This window comes from Microtus ochrogaster, linkage group LG3 (assembly GCF_000317375.1).
Source record: "Microtus ochrogaster isolate Prairie Vole_2 linkage group LG3, MicOch1.0, whole genome shotgun sequence".
NCBI lineage: Eukaryota > Metazoa > Chordata > Mammalia > Rodentia > Cricetidae > Microtus > Microtus ochrogaster.
In genome coordinates, this window is record NC_022029.1 from 6,094,446 (window position 1) to 6,112,663 (window position 18,218).

The 18,218-nt window shown below is 33.5% G+C and overlaps 1 protein-coding gene across 1 annotated transcript in view; it reads right to left on the bottom strand.

Moving 5' to 3' along the window:
- Nucleotides 1–18,218, bottom strand: part of Ncam2 (neural cell adhesion molecule 2) — a 364,630-nt gene that overhangs the window by 30,346 nt on the left and 316,066 nt on the right. The window contains exon 12 of the mRNA XM_026786021.1: nt 11,554–11,727. Within this exon, the coding sequence (XP_026641822.1) occupies nt 11,554–11,727 (174 nt within the window). The remainder of the gene's footprint in view (nt 1–11,553; nt 11,728–18,218) is intronic.

The following is an 18,218-nucleotide window of genomic DNA, read 5'->3' on the forward strand; positions in this document are numbered from 1 at the left end:
TTTTACAAAAAGCTAAAGACATAGTTTTTAAACAATCCAGTTGTACTTCAAATTTCTCATAAACACAAGAGATTATGATCTACAACAGAGATATCTACATATAAATGTACATTTCAGCTCATAATACACGTTATGAAACCAGCTTAGATGCCCTTCGTGGGTGAATGGAGAATGCATATCTTTTACATATACACCATGGAATTTTACAAAACTTCAGAAATGAGATTATGATATATGTGTGGAAATGGATGTAACTGAAATTTATAGTGAATCCTTTAACCGAGGCCAGAATCACAAATATTATGTTATCCATCTTGGGTAATATGAGTAATATGTTTATCTTTGAGTCAATAAAGTTTATAATATCAATAATGAGTAAGAATACCTAAACAGGATGCACAAGAGAGAACAGATGGAAGGACCTTAAGAAACATGAGTTTTCAGAATGCATTAGGTATAAAAATATAGAGGACATGAGAAAGTCTAATCAGAAAGAGAGGTACAAGGAAGAATAAAAAGGAGGAAGACAGAGTAGGGAGTATTCAAAACTAAAGGTATGGAAAAAATATGGAAAAGCAATATTTTATAAGCTTTAAACCTAAAAAAATGTTTGAAGAAAGGAACCCATGGATGGATAACGATCTTCTATGAAGCTGAGAGTTACACAATAAATATCCCAGTGCCAGCTGTGGGATTTATCCATTTGTATTTTTGCACAGTAAGACCCAGAAAGCCCCTAAAAGCCAGGTTATGGTAATTGTTTTTGCTGGTTGATCTAAAAACTGATGGTAATAGCATATTGCTAATGATCCTGCACACTTTTGTTACAGTGCAGTGATTGCTTTCTCACAGCCATCTAGTGTTCACAGCCCAAGAGGACCCTGCACAGCCTGCAGGGGAAGAGTCATCAATGGTCTTGTCCACCTGTGGATGTTACAAGTTACCATAGAGAAGGGAACTAACTGCTTTCTGAATGGATTCATGACCAACAGAGAAGGAAGAAACACATGCCTAGTATAATAAATCGGTTAAACATTGCAAAGTTGAGGAGCTAATAGGTACCAAAGGAGGACCCAATGAATGTCATTTTGACAAATTATCATAGTATTAAACTTACTTAAGTTAAATCCTTATGTTTATACACTAGTATAAACAAAGAACAGTATCCTTGTGGATGACAAATAGGTAATTGAAGACATCAGAAAAGAATGTTAAATTTTTAAGAACAAATTTTAATTAAATTTTTATATACGAGAACTAGGGATAAATGGAAACAACACTAATACGTATGTTTATAGCTGAAATGACTAATTTAAAAGGCAATCTTATGTGAATGATGCAACATGGGTATTAAAATATGATAAAAATGAAAAATCCAAAGCCAAAAACTGATCAGTAAACAGAAAATAATAAAAATCAGAACAGCAATAAATAAGATGGAAATGAAAAGAATAAGAAATCAGTGAAAACAAAGAATTGTTTATTTGAAAAGTCAATATGATTAACAAATTTTTATATAAAATAGTGCAAAGAAAAAAGAAACAATAAAATTTGAGATAAAAGGAAGCGATTAAAAACCCAATTCATTCAGAAAGTAATTATGATACACTGAAAATTATCATTGAATACATTGGAAAACCTATGAAAATTCAAGGAAATTCTACTACATATGCCACATCAAAATAACCCAAGAAGGTATAAATAACTTTAATTTATTTAAAATAATCAATGAGATTAAAGCAGCTATAAAATATTGCAAGCATGAAATAACAAAGTCTAGATATAGTCGCAGTTAAAAGCAAGTTGAGTTTGAAAGAAGCAATTCTATAACTTCTCTAAATTTTTATGTAAAAGTAACAAAAGAAAAACTATTTTTTCATATTATATAAATATAATTAATCTGCTATTAAAACCAGAAAAAAAATGTCACAAAAAAGAGATAGCCAAAGATTCTCAATTAACACTTGCAAATTGTATTGAAGAACCTATCAAAAAGGTCATTCTCAAAGATCAAGTTGGGTTCATTGAAGAGATACAAACATGATTCAGCAGCATAAATCAGTAAACAAAAAGCATCAAATAGACTCAAAAATTTCATGATCTCAATAACTGCAGAAAAGATTCTTTACAATATCCAATATTCTTTTTTCACAAAATAAAAAAGAAATTTGAAGTAGAAGAAACATATCTCAACACAATATAAGCTACATAAAACTAAATCACAGAAAATGTTTGACAATAAAAGGATCCCGACTTATGTTATGCCTAAGCAAGGATGCTCACTCTGTCTACTCTTATGAAATGCAGAGTTTGAATACTTAACAAGTGCAACACAATGATGAAAGGAAGTAAAATGAATAGGAAGATGAAAAGGCAAGGTTAAATTATTCTGGTATGTACATACTAGGAAGCTATGCATAAAAAACCAGAGGTTATAGTAGAAAATTCTTGGAAAAGGTAATTGTTGAGAAGATTCACAGTAGCGTCATAATTTTGATAAGTGGTTTAGTGCTCCTTAGTTCTAAATGATTCATCTATATTAAACTCCATCTACAGTAGGAGCTATCTTCTAGACACAAAAAGGCTATTATGAGTGAGAATCCTGAAGAGACGTTTTTTCTGGATATTAAATCGAAGCTCCTTGAAGGAGTCTGTATCTTCAGAGAATGATGGAGTGGTTGAATGTTTTATTGGAGAGAGATGGGAAATAGGCTAACTTTAGTCTTTGAGAATAGTCATTCCTTTCTTTATATATGAATTAACATCTTTTGATAATAAATAAAATATTTCTATAAGCTTTTTACTTATTGGTAAAACACTAGCTTCTACCAAACCAAGGCTTCCAGTGGAGAGACTGGGACATCAGTAGTGTCACAAAACCTTCCACCTATATTTTGTCCTGCCTACAAGATGTTGGAGGGTAAAGGTAAAGGTGGGGCAGAACTTTTGCTGGTCAATCAATGATGGACCCAGCCTCAGACGCATGGTACAAGAGAAACCTACCTAAGGTATGCCTGGAACACTAAGACTCAGAGACTGGAGAGCCCAGAGACCTAAGGTAGATACAAATACAATGGCAAAAAAAAATAAATGAAATGATTCCTAGTGATACTCTGCTATAATCATAGACCATATTCTAGCATAATCATTGTCAAAGAAATGATTCATCCGCAACTGATGGGAGCAACTACAGAGACTGACAGGCAAACATGAGGAGGTTGGGAAATCTTGCAAAAGAGGAAGAAAAAGGATTGTATGAACTACAGGGTCCCAAGGATACTAAAAGCAAACAGTCCACAGAATCACCTAGCCAGGGCTCATAGTGGATCACAGATACTTAAATAATCATGGAACCTGTATGGGTTTGTACTAGGTCCTCTGCATATATGTCATGTTTGTGTAGATTGGCGTTGTTGTGGAACACCTCACAGTAGAGACAGAAAACTGTCTCTGATGCTTTTGCCAGCTTTTGAGATATTTTTCCTCATACTGGAATGCCTCATCCATTCTTAATATAAGGATATACTTAATATTATTTCAAGTTGATATGCTATATTTGCTTGATTTCCCCAAGCTACCTGCCTTTACATAAGGAAAAGAAGGAGGTTTGAATATAGAGGCATATATATACATGCACACAGACATACACACAAGTACACACACTCAGGCATACACACAGGGATGGTGAAAATGAGAGCACAGTGCTGTGAGGAATGGACAAGCAAAGCAAAATAGAGGTGAGTATAGAAATAGAAGGTAAATAATATCAAAATACACTATGTTCTGTTGCCGTTTCCTCTGTGTTCTATATCCAGAACAGCCTCCAGACTGCTTGCTGAGATGATTCATCCTCACAGAATACTCCATTCAGGACATGACCAAATCCTTAAATTTTCTTGGGTCCGCATAAGAATATCAGTGTCCCAATCAGCAAGAAGTAGCTTAGAAACTATGCCCACATTCCCCAAAAATGGAGTATGGATGTTTGTCTTTGTTTAATGTGTTGGTTCCAAGTTGTTATGGATAATGATCAGGAAAAGCTAAACAAAGGAGATTAGATTCAGAGCTTTGTTTTGAAAAAGGAAATGCTGTGGGATAATGATCTTGTGCAATGTAAAGATCTTTTCACTTGTATTGGTCTAATAAAATGCTGATTGGCCACTAGCCAGTCAGGAAGTATAGGTAGAGAAACCAGCTTAGAAGAATTCTGGGAAGAGGAAAAGTAGAGTCAGTCACCAGAAAGACACAATGGAAGCAAGATGAGAATGCCTCACTGAGTAAAGGTACCGAGCCTAGTTGCTAAACATAGACAAGAATTATTAATTAATATAAGCTATCAGAGTTAATTAATAATAAGCTTTAGATAATGTGCCTAACAATTTGTAATTAATAAAAGCCTCAGTGTGATTCTTTGGGATTGAACAGCTGTGGGACCAGGCACGACAGAAACATCTGTCTACATTCTTCTATGTAAATAGCCATATAAAATCCTAATTATGTATGGTTCATGCACAGCAGTAAATAGTATATTTAAATAATAAATTATAGGTAAATAAATTTTACGTCAAGACATCTAGATTCATTTCTTATTTCCAAATGAGTATTTCATTAGAACTGCAATTATTGCACTTACAAAGCTCCTATAATGCTTCTGAAGCTCATAAAAGAACAACTAAAGTCTGGTATTTTATGTTCATAGAATTATGTCTGCAAATTATACTTCTGATAGATACAGAGGTTAAATTTTGAAAAATGAGGGGTAATGAGATAATAGTTTTTCATTTGGGACATTTTGATGATGTCATGTTCCTGAGAGAAGAATCTTTTCTCCTCTCTAATGGCAAGAGTGTTCTTTTTAAAAAGACAACGATTGAGTGTAAGATTATGTGGAGTTTGGGGAAGAAATCATGCAATCTAATTTGTTGTGCCAATTTATAATGCATATATAAAAAGATTCAAATTCTCCTTCATGAAATTCACTTGTGGTTAGTGGAGCTTAATAAAATGCAAAGTAGAATAAATTACTAATACTAATTGGTATCCAAAGGCAAATGTGTGATGATTTCCTCCTGTATCTAGAAGAGGAAAATGTGTATCAAGCCTATGAAAATGCAAATAATGGCACTAACCACCTGCTTAATGACAAGGGCAAGTACAACCTACTTCTGTTACATAATTCATTTTCTATTTATCAAGAAATTTGAATACTTGATGTCTGCTGAGCAGCCACAGAACAGGTGTTTTCTACTGAAAACCTCACTGTTTTAAAATTGCTTGCATCTAAAAGAACATGAGGGCAAATCCCTACACTGAGAAAAACTATCTGGAAATCCAATTTTTTTGAGGCTCACAGATCACAATATTTAAACTTTTCAGGGAGAATAGTAACCTTTTGAATAGCAAGAAATTTAGGGAAGTTTTAATAAGAACTGAGAGTTATTGTTCTGGGAAACAGAAATGGGACAGTGTAATATTCCTGAAGTCTTGGACCACTGAAATTCATATTATCCTGAGTACAATCATATGAACTTCATAGAGATATTCACATATATTAGTTGCACCTATATATAATATAGTTAAGCTTGTCAGAAAATCAAATCACATGTCAATGAGCCTAAAACAACGTAAGAAAGAGGAGATTATACTTCGTGTATGAATATATATGAGTCAGGCTAAAACAAATAAATACCAAATGTGCACAAACATACACACATTATATTTAAGTAATTTAATATGATTTAAAAATTGCATCTTGTACTCTTACTGACTTTAGCATTACTTATAGGTCCTTGATGATTAGTATATTAAAAATTTAACTTTATTCAACAATATAGTGATTAAACAGAACAAAATATGCTTTCTGCCTGTAATCTGTTTATATCTCTATGTGCATATTTAAATCAAGTCAAAAAAGTTTTTATGTATTTTTAGGACACCTAGGCACCAACAATGACATTTTAATCTCATAATACATTTTCAACTTCAAAAGAAGTCCCCAAATAATGTTCATTATTATCTGTGTAACCCCCATCAATTAAAGAATAACAAGAAGGTAAACCAACTGCTATTTTATTTAGGACTCCATAGGAGAAAGCATGCCTGGTACTGCAAGTGTAGGCAAGCACTTATGGTATGAAACTCACTATGACTTTGTTAGAGGGCAGTAGAATCAAAGCAACCCCTAAATACATCTCTACTTCTTAGATTAGTCCAGATCTCAGAAATAATTGGTGGAGTTTCTTTGCATAGTAAGGGGTAGGTAATATAGGAAGTCACAACTGGTCAAAGCTCAGAAAATATGTGATTGCAGAATTCTTAGCCATTAATAGAAAAACTACATCATTCCTGACCCCAAAGGCAGAAGGACCGTAAGAGTCAGACATAGGGGAGGATCTGAGAGAAATATGTCTTCTGGACACCAAAGACAACCACAATCATGAAGAAATGATACCTATATGATGACGCTTCTTTGGGTACCAGTCTAAAACATTCACAATTCATCTTCACAGTACAGAATGGGAAGGAGTTCATGAACTCATACTATAAACAGAGAACGATGCATAATTGATGACTCCTGGGGAATGGAAGTCGGTTTTCTGTTAAAGTGTTTCCACTGGTAGGTAGTCCTCACTTCTACCCAGAAATATATCCAGAGAACAAATTGGCATTGATGTGCAACAAAATATCTATATAATGAAATGAGAACTCCAAATTGAGAGGTAGGAGGTAGGGTAAATTTTGAAAAGGTTAGGGTTGAAAAATTTCAAAAATATAGTTTATAAAATCAACAGAGTTAATAAAATATTTTGAATTAAGTTTCTTTTCTATTTTATTTCATTTTCCTTTTTATTGATTTTTGTTGAGTTCTAAATTTTTCTCTGCTCCCCTCCCTGCCTCTCCCTTCCCCCTTCATCCCTTCCCCAAGTTCCCCATGCTCCCAATTTACTCAGGAGATCTTGTCTTTTTCTACTTTCTACTTCCTATGTAGATTAGATCTATGTAAGTCTCTCTTAGGGTCCTCATTTTTGTCTAAGTTCTCTGGGATTGTGGTTTGTAGGCTGGTTTTGTTTTATGCTTAAAAATTAGCTATGAGGGAGTAGATGTGAAAATTGTCTTTCTGTGTCTAGGTTACCTCACTCAAAATAATGTTCTCTACTTCCATCCTTTTTCCTGCTAAACTCAAGATTTTTTTCTACTGTGTAGTAATCCATTTGTAAATGTACCACATTTTCCTTATCCATTCTTTGGTAAAAGAGCATTTAGGTTGCTTTCAGATTCTGGCTCTGATCAACAATGTTCCTATGAATATAGTTGAGCACATGTCCTTGTGGCATGGTTGAGCATCGTTTAGATATATACCCCAAAGTGGTATTACTGGGTCTTGAAAAAGGCTGTTTCCTAATTCTCTGAGAAATTGCCACACTGACATCCAAAGGGACTGTACCAGTTTGCATTGCCACCAGCAATGCAGAAGTGTTCATTTTACCCCACAACCTCTCCAGCATAAGTTGTCTTCAGTGTTTCTGATCTTGGCCATTCTTACAGGTGTAAGATGGAATCTCAGAGTTGTTTTGATTTGCATTTTCATTGAGACTATTTAACCTCTTAAGGGGTAGCTCTGTAAAAATGAAGGTTGCATCTTCTTCCCAGCCACTGTTTCTCAGAAAATCATGAAAATGGATGAAGAATACATAATTTGCACATGCTATGACAAATCTTATGTTTTCATAAAAAGTGCAGCAAAAAAGAAATCAAGTACAATGTGATAATTCAGCAGGACTTCAGCTTTGAAACTGTTGCTAGTGATGATTGCAAATAGTACATACAAAATTTTGCATAATGACTCTAATGAAGAAAGATACTGCAATGTAAATAAAGTCCATAACTGAATATTGAAAATACATCACAATCCTTAAACCTCCATTGCAGTCAGTATAATAGAAAAAATCATAAATAATCTTTACAATTATAATTACCAAATAGTCAACAGAGTGGTAATTACTTAAATTTTTAACATATGTGAAATTTGAGACTGTATTTTTAGAGTGTGCTGACAAACAATGCACTATCAAGGTAAGCTAGATGGTCCACTCACTAAGGCTAATCACTGGCATTAAAATTATGTGACCAATATTTTCATCTCATACTTCCCTACACTGACACTTTTACTGTATTTTCCTTCTGTATATCTGAATATTGCTTGAAATGAATGTGGCATTTCAATTGGTATAACTTTATTTTTTGACACAGTCTGCATAATAGATTTATTATTTAATGAATTTGAAAGTTACAAATAGAAATAACTTTATTCCAAGAGTCTAAGAACTCAAATTTTGTTACATATTTGAAAATAAAGGAAAGAGGTATGTTGAAATATTTCTTTAGTAGCACCAAACATTTCCCATATGTTAGGATTCTGATGATATTGCTTGTTAAATATGACAATTATTAACCACATAAAATAACATTAGTTATCCCTAAAGCAGTAAAGATTTTGCCAGTTACTATACCTGACTCAATTTATCTTCTTATACACAGCAAATCTGTCATTGAGATGTAGCATGGCATAGAAGATACAAACTCTAAAACTGGCTTCTATTGTCCAGAGAACAAACATTGCATAGGGAAGAAAAGGGTGACTTTAGAAAGGGATGTCATAAAAATAATAAACAATATCACAAGACTGGGAAATGGTTTTATACCAGTATGTTATGCGCATCTATCATATCAAATAAATTTGAATAGAAACCTTCAAAGTTTAACCATTAATGCCACCCATAAGTAATTTGTTTCCTATCATATCTGTTAAGAAACTACTAAAATAGAGATTATAAAACAGTGAAAATTACCTAAATTGTGAAGTGAAACTATAAGTTTCCATACATTTGTTATTTTGAAATTTCAAAAGTCTTCCTTGTCTGGTTCCATATATTTACCTGTGAAGCTCATGATTCAGTTTTCATTATATCTGAATGGTATTTTATACCGTGTAAGTGTCACACGCTCTATTATCTATTCATTGGTTGTCAGACATTTAGGAAGTTTCCATTCTCTTGCTACTGCTAATAAAACAGCAATAAACAAGACCACCCAAACAAGAGTTGAACAAAGATGACATTAATGAACATGTCAAATTCCGTGGGAAAAAAACTCCAACAGAAATATTTAGAAACATTTGTAACATGTTTCCTACAGGAAAAAAAATTTCCACTTTTTTTAAAAGTTACACTATGTATACACAAGTTGTTTACAAGTCAATATATTTTAAAAGTTAGTTGATTGTCATCTCAATGGCTGGCATGGTAACATTCCAGAAAAATACTGAGGAAAAATATGATGGTTCCATCTACATTGTATGCAAAGTTGTGGATCAGGTGATAACTCAGCTGGTGGGACTCATGGGTAATTAGTGGCTTAGGTAAGATGGTAAACTAAAGCATGAAAGTAACTGCATGGTGATGTTTCCCTGCTCTACAAGAGTAAAATCAAGCAAGACCTGTTTTATTCGTGAACAGAGAAGTCAGTAATTAGATACAAAGAGTTATAAATAGATATAAACAATATAAAATATGTAACAATTTACAAATATAAAAAACAGTGTATCAACTAAACATTCATAAATAAATGAATGAAAAGACAATGAGGAAAAAAAACTTTCAAAGAAAGGCACAAAGTATTTCTGTGTTTTTTAAATGATTTCATAGGCTAAATCTTTTACATTATTGACAGAAAGTTAAAACTGTGAAAATTAAGGAAAGACGCTGGTCTGTGAGCCCATTTATATTTATTTATATTTATGCCTAAACCGTGCTGATCCTTATAACAAGAAAAAACTAAATATGATATAATGGTAGTTATAGAGGAATACTTCAGCGCAGAGGCCTCAGGTTTCCTAGTTGAACAGAATATTGTCAGCAATTGTTATAAGCTGCTATAGCCTCACAAGGATGCATGACTCGTCATGATCTTCCCACAGAAAGCTGAATTTGAGTAAAATAAGGAGCAAGAAGATTTCAAAAAAGACGGTAGGACAGCTGTCTTGAATTATCTGTAAGAAAATATCACTACAAACTTGGCTGAGGACAACCAACTGTCAAACTATCCTCAGGATATTCTTTATAATCTGTGAGTTCCTGGCAGATTAAAATCTGTGAGTTGCTGGCTCTCAAAGGATGTCTAGGGACTCTTGCTTCATCTAGGTAATGACTATTGGATATTGAATATTGAAATAAATAAAATATTATTATTATTATTATTATTATTATTATTATTATTTTATTGGAACCCCCATTTGCCAAGTGATAAAATGTTTTATCTATCAGGTTTGATCTATGACGGCAGCAAAAAACACCACTAAATTTGGCATGAGCTGTGCTTCAAGCAACCTTGACTATCCCTATGTAATTTGGAGGTGGGATGCAATGTATATAGTTTGATGCATGTCTCAATAGGAGAAATACTATGAAGGTCCCATCTTACTTATTAAGCTAATAACACACCAAAATTAAAGGAACAATATTAAGTCACCTACTTGTAATGTTATACAAAGCATGAAGTAAATTATCAATAGTTGACTCTATGAAACCTTTGATACTTTTATTGTAAAATATCATGTTACTGTAGTCTGGCAAAAAGAAATAATTTCATTTTCTTCCCGTACTGTGATCTGCTCGCTCTGTTGTCTCAGTGTAGTTCCATTGTTATACTTGCACACCTTGAAAGGGTTAAGGTTGACTTGAAGACCTGACAAGGAAACTACACAGCCCTCACACGTTCATACTTTTATTTCAGGTTAATCTAACCTGCATACTCACAAATCTGTAATTTCTTATTAGTTCCTACTGTAATTTGGAAAATAATGAAAAATTAAGACACTTTTCAAATCACAACAGAATTTCCCATTACTAAGAAGAATAATATGTATGACTTTAACTTTTCAGAAATATACAATTCAATTACTTCAATGACACAACTTGAAATAAAAACTTCAATTTTAATTGTGTATTTTCAAAACACAAGCTGAAAACAAACTTAATAGACTCATGAACTTACGTAGACAGTTTTATAAGTGCCTATGTCAGGTAGCTGTTGTAATATCACATTCATAACTATTTATGGAAATATGAATAAATAAATCTAAAGACACATTTAAGAATATTCACCTTCCATACACAACATGTCAGTAATTGTCTTTTCATGAAGGAATAAAATTAAATTTTCTCCTAGAATATGATTTTAACAATTCAATTTAGTTATTTTATTCTTATTAAAGGGGACAGCTTAAATAACAGAATTTAATACAATGGAAAGTAGCTATCATGACACATAAAAACTGTATTTGATGACAGAACTTTAAGACAAAAACTTCACTCTTTGAAAAAAAATAATAAAGCAAAATATTTAGCTATATATTAAAAGTTATTTATAAGTAAGATAAGGAAATGACTATGATTTCCTAACCCCAGTGCAAGGAAAGAAAAAAGAGAAATAAATCATAGAGGAATATTAAATATCAGAGCTCATGAATTAACACATATTGAATAAGTAACTTACTTTGAACTCCATGGGAGCGTACTATTTTCCAGGTTTCTGATGCCATTTCTTTGACATCCACTTGATAGTGATGAATAGGCACACCTCCGTGGGAGTCAGGTTTGTTGAACAAGATCTTGGCTGTAGTCTGAGACAGGTCTACGATCTTCACTCCATGAGGACTAGAGGGTACATCTACAAAGGAAGCAACCTGGACGATGAGGATGACTATTACTAAGATTCATTGTGATACAAGAATTAGACATGAAGCAATGATGTGAAACATATTGATAGTGTGTTCCCAGTTATTCAGAAAAAAAGAACATTTCAAAGTGAAATTACACAAAATAAAGCATGCCAGATACCCTGCGAGAGTGACAAAATGGAGGAGAACTGATGAGTGTTCTTTATCTGTGAAGGACATTTTAAAGAGTGTATTTTCTTTTAATGGCATTTTTGTTTTCCTAAAGATTGCTTTGTCTCTCTGGAGACTTCCATTGATTGTTTCAGATGAGCTTATACATTTTTTTTGAGAAATTTTATTGTTACATTGGTAGTGTTTATACTGAATCTATGTACAACTTTAGGTAGATTGAGTCTTTTAATTATGAATATTCTTCCACTTAAAGAGTAAAGGATATACATTTGTTCATTTATTCTTCAGTCAATTAACTGTTTTTTGTGTGTATGGAGATATTTTCTCTCCTTGGTTTATTATTTACTACATATCTTAACTTCTTTATCTTTGGATATTTATGGATTGTTTGCTTGATTATTGTATCTGCTACCACAGAGTCAGGAGAGATGCCATGTAGCCCAATCGGGGACAGACAACAGAACTTTAGCCAGTAAGCCACAGCAATGTGGACATACACAGAATAATAGAAATGGGTTAAATTAATATAAGAATTAGCCAATAAGAAGCTAAAATTTATGGGCCAAGCAGTGATTTAATTAATATAGTTTCTGCATGATTATTTTTGGAGGCTGAACAGCTGGGAAACAACTCCATGCAATAAACTGGCACCAACATTCTAAAATCCACTTAAAAACCTGGGAAAAGTTAATTTTAGAAACAAAAACACAAAGTTTAACATAGTTTCTTGCTGTTTGCTGTTGGCATGCCACTGCTCCTGTAAAGGGTTTTCCTGACTCAGCTGTAGCAAAAAAAAAAACGATGCCATTTTAAAACTCTGGCTTTATGGGCCATGCTGCTAGTGCAATCTCTGGCTCTTTCAGAAGACTGGACATTTGGATGGGGTTTGTGAGCAATGTGCTGTGGCTTGTTGGTGGCAACATGAACCAGCTGTGTGCTTGGAAGTGGGGTGGTGTGCATGGCAGCTCTCAGAGGCAGCAAGTGGCTCTGCCATGATGGACTGGGCTGAGCAAATAGGAAATGTGGTATTTCCCCCAAGGAATGACACAGCTTAAGTTTTTAAGAAGCACTTAACATTTTAAGAAGTGTTCCTGGACAGTAAAAAATTACAGATACACAGTAGGACAGATTCAGGCATAAAAGACCTCTAAATGGGTCACAGTTTTGGATAAATGTATGTAGGCTTGAAAGAGAGAAGAAAAGAGAGTATAGAGAGTTTGAAAAAAAGCAAATGGCTTTTAAATTGGGTAAAGTCTTTAAAGAGACACAGTACAGACAGTCATAGATTAAAGGAGTAATGATAATAAAATAAATATTAAAAGTATGAGAGTAAAAACAAGCCATATAAAGGTGGAATGTACACAGAAACTCTGGATTATGTATATTATTGTGTTTTTCTTTGAATTTTTGACTGTAAAGGAGCTAAACACAGAGAGATATTTCATTGTATAGGCTACTAAGCTAAACCAGCATATATATTCTAAAGGTATCATGACTTCCAAATTTGGATCTAAGGATATTTTGCTTTGGAAAGGAGGTTCTCTTGTTTCCATAGAAGATGAGAACCTGTGGATTGCTTCCAGACCAGTATGGTTTGATGGAACAAGAACCCCTGAAGAACACCCCCATGAAGAAAATACTTCACCCAATAGACAGCAGGAAGCAGTTTGGATAGAACTAAGCCCATATTCCCAAATATTGTGTGAAAATACTTCTTTACATTTAAAGAGGGATATACTATAGAGATGGATAATTTGCATTGGTATGGATGATGGTTTATTGATACAAATTTAAGGTCAATTTTGTTATATGTACATGTATTTCTGATCTTAATTTAGGTATTGTGTTTGTGTAGCTCATTTAAAAATGTAATGTATAATTAAGAAATATAAGTTAATAGATACTCATCTATAATAGATAATTTGTAGTCATGTCAATTTGATTTTCTAGATTTATATAGATATATTTCAGATAGATAGGTGTTCTTCAAATTTTTCAGAGACCTTCAGAATATGGCATATGCCATGTTTCATTGATGCCTCTGGGAGGTCTGCTCTTTTCTACGGGGAGACCAATGATATTGGTCAGGGAGGGAAGGGAGGTGGGGAAAGAAGCTGGGGAGGGAGTGAAAACTGCAGTCACCATATAATATATAAAAGAGAGTATTTTTAAAATTCTGAAGTCATTTCACATAAAAACTATTAAAACAAATTCCTTGTTATTTAGTTTCAAAAAAAATGTTTCAATAACTTAGGACTTTTCATGACAATGAGACACATCTGCTCCTGGCAGCACAAGCTACTTCAAGAGGAAGATGGGCTTTGAAGAGGCTTCTTATTGAGTTGGTTAGCCATTTGGGCAAGAAACTGCTCTTGCCTAGACTGCTTGACTGGACATGTGGGACCCACAGAAAAGTGACTGCTGGATTTTCCTAAAGGTGAGGAAGGGCCTCGGGGGTTCCAGCTTCATGAATGAATCTACCAGACACATTCAGGACACAGAAAAAAGTTACTGACAAACTGGCAATATAGGGGGAACTGTCTTTGAAATTTCCACTTCTTGGAAAAGTCTGCTGGATACTATAAGCCTGTAGACTGAAGATTGGATGCCTCAATGGTACAGAAGAACTTTGGGTGACTGTCCAGGCAGCAAGATGTCTTTGTCAATTCTAGAATTTTGGAAGTTGCTTATAAGGTACTTCCTGTTTACTTAGGTAATGTTATATCTTTCTGGAATCTTTGACAGAGTTGAAGAATTTATAATTATTGTAACAGTTTTCCTTAGTTATGATAAAAGATAAAATATTTATAAATATTGTAACTGTAATTCTTTCTTAATAACTATTTTGTTATTTGCAATTTTACTTTGTTAAAGTTAAAGCCTCCTTTTTGTTTAAACAGAAAAGGGGAAATGGTATAGGAGATCCTTCTGTGTATGTGTTGCTTTTATTGATTAATGAATAAAGAACTGGTTTGGCCTATAGCATGAGAGAGAGTGGAACAGAGTCAGGAAAGATGCCATGTAGCCCCAATGGCAATAGATGCTAGAACTTTATGGCCATACACAGATTAATAGAAATTGGTTAAATTAATATAAGTTAGCCAATAAGAAGCTAGAGCTAATGGGCCATGCAGTAATTTAATTAATATAGTTTTTGTGTGAATATTTTTGGAGGCTGAGCAGCCAGGAACCATTAAGCAGCCTCCATGCAACATTTGTGTTATGTTATATTTTTTTAGATCATTCATTTATCAGCTTGTTTGGTAATTGTTAGGGTTCATATATAAGATTATGCTAACAAAAACAAGTTGGAAGTGAGTTATTTCTTCTCTACATAATTTCTTCATTTAGGATATTCTAGCACTATATTGAATAAAAGTGGTAAAAAGTGATGTGAGATTTACCTCTATATTGTGATTACTATTAATGAATAAAAAAACTGCTTTGGACCTATAGTAGGGCAAAACTTAGCTATGTGGGGAAAACTAAACTGAATGCTGGGAGAAAGAAGGATTGTCACACAGAGCTGCCAGAGACATTGACTGGGGACTTTACCTGGTAAGCTACAGTCGCATGCCAATATACAGATTAATAGAAATGCATTAAAGTAATATGAGTTAGCCAATAAGAAGCTAGAGCTAATGGGTCAAGCAGTGATTTAATTAATACAGTTTCTGTGTAATAATTTTGGGACTAAGCTAGCCAGGTAGCCAGGAACCAACAAATGGCCATCCTCCAACAGAAAAAACACTCCTTCTTTTATTATTGTTTTGAGGAGGAAAGCAATTCATACCGGCTTACCTCCAATATGATGTTACTTGTGTGGTTTTCATAGCTGACCAACTTGGCCTTTCATATGCTGATTTACTCTAGAGCTGAACTACTTGTATTATCTGACATCAGTTTGTAATGCAAAGCTATGATAGCTGAATCAACATTGTCCTACATTTTCCTGAGGCAGCATACTATATAGCTTTCTGACATGATGATGGGGTATGTTCTTCCAAAATTCTGTCTCTGTATTAGCTTCTGAAGTATGGATAGCTAAAAACAATGGGGACTGACAAACGCTGTGAGTCGGGTTGTCCTCCTACAGATTTTAACAAGCATATGGTTACATCATAACATCAGAAGAAATTGATACTTATAAACTTTATGCTTAATCTCACCATTGATCCTGTCTTTCAGTACTTAATATCATTTGTTATTTCAAGTTTCTTTCTTTTGATTCCATTTTCAATCCATTCAGAAAAATTTAATGTCCAAGTTGTCTTTGCCCACATTAATTTTAGTATTTTAGATGAAAAATGGTGCCCACAACTTTGGTTGTTAGAAGTGCTGAATCTCATTCTCATGTTTTAGGAGGTTCACATGAAAAAAAGCATTCTACAAGCATGAAGAAGGGGAGCCACTGGAATGTTCAGTCTATCATCTAATGCCAGTCTACTGTAAGTCTGCAACATCAGTAGTGTATTAGTTTGTAAGCAAAGCATCTCCCATTAATAGTTGCCAAGTTGAACTCTGGATTTCTCATTGGAGCTATTTTCGAATCTGAAAGCTAAGTGATGACTACCATATTTGCTTTCATTAATTTTTAATGGAAATATTTAAAATTGGTTTGCTCTGTTTATGATAATAAAAGCAATTTTCTTATCTGTCTCATTAAAATCCTAAATGATAAGTGGGTTGTGATAAAAAGCATTGAAACATGAAGATATACAATGACAGTAAGAGGCATCAGCCGCGTCAATTTAAGAACTATGATGAGGCCAGCTGGTAGTGGCGCACGCCTTTAATCCCAGCACTCAGGAGGCAGAGGCATACGGATCTTTGTGAGTTTGAGGCCAACCTGGTCTACAAGAGCTAGTTCCAGGAGAGACTCCAAAGATACAAAGAAATCCTGTCTTGAAAACCAAAACATAAATAGATAGATAGATAGATAGATAGATAGATAGATAGATAGATAGATAGATAGATAGATAGATAGATTTTATCTGGGTCTCTTTGAATGTCTTTTTTTATTTCTAATAAGATAAATGCAGATTATTTTTCTTTTGACTTATGCTTTAATATTAATACTCTCAGTATTTTAATGGTGAAACTTAACTCTCAGTGTTAAAATGTTAGCAGGTGATGTCTTTTAAAATATTGGAAGAGCTCTGATGTATGTGATTAGGAACTTACAAAAGGAGCTGTAAATACCACATATGTTCTTTAGTCCATGTGAGGGTTTATTGAGGAAAATATTTGCAACGCAGGAGCTCTTGCCAGATACTTTCGATTCTAAGGTATCTTTGTAAACTGACAAAATATGTTGATGGGGTGTCTTTTTCAAACTCTTCCCCTTACGGTTCAATAATCAATGTAGGAGACAATAAATGTAAGAGTAAGAACTAATGGATGACTCCACGTAACAGTGCCATACAGATACAATGCAGAAGTACAAGTCACATGGGTTCCTGAACTAAGAGGTGGAAGTAGACACATGCTCCTATCTCTAAGGATAAAAGTATATCCTGGACTATATTGGGTACATTAACAGTACTTAATTGTCAGCTTCTCCAATAAAGGTTCATTTCAAAATGAACTTGATGGGACTGTGTAGTGTTTATGTCTAATTTTGTTTGGATTGGTAATGTTTAGTATTATTGGTCATTTGATTGAATACTTTTGTTTCCACTTTTTGTTTATGAGTATGGATGTGTGTTTCTTGGTATTCATTTGTTTTCTGAGTTTTTAATAGAGTAAGAGAGAACAAGAATTTGGGCAAGTTGAAGGGTGGGTAGGATCTAGGATTATTTGGGGTGAGAAAACATAATCACATATATAGTATGAAGATTTTTCTCAATAAAAAGAAAAATAGATTAAATTAGAAAAGTTTTGAACATTAATATATGTGACAAAACATCTAATTCCTTGGAAATTGCTTTAAATTTCAATATTCTGGTTTTTAGCAGCTTCAAAATTCAAATGATTATTCCACTGATAGCTTAATCTCATTTTATTACTTGTGTTCCTGATATATCCTTAGAAGTGGTTATATAAACTGAATAATCATTTCCAATTTTATTTGTTCATTAAGTTCAATGACTCAAATTAGGTAGTTTGTTGGTTTTGTCCCTGATCATTATCATTTTTCATTGAATTTGTTCAATCAAAATCAAGATATCAGTATATTATTATATTCTCAGAAATAATATGTACACATTTACCCTTTTTAATTGATGCTTTCAATTATGTCTTATTACTCAATTAATTTTAATACACCAAACCTTTTATACACTGGGTAGAAAATTCAGGTAGTTGTATG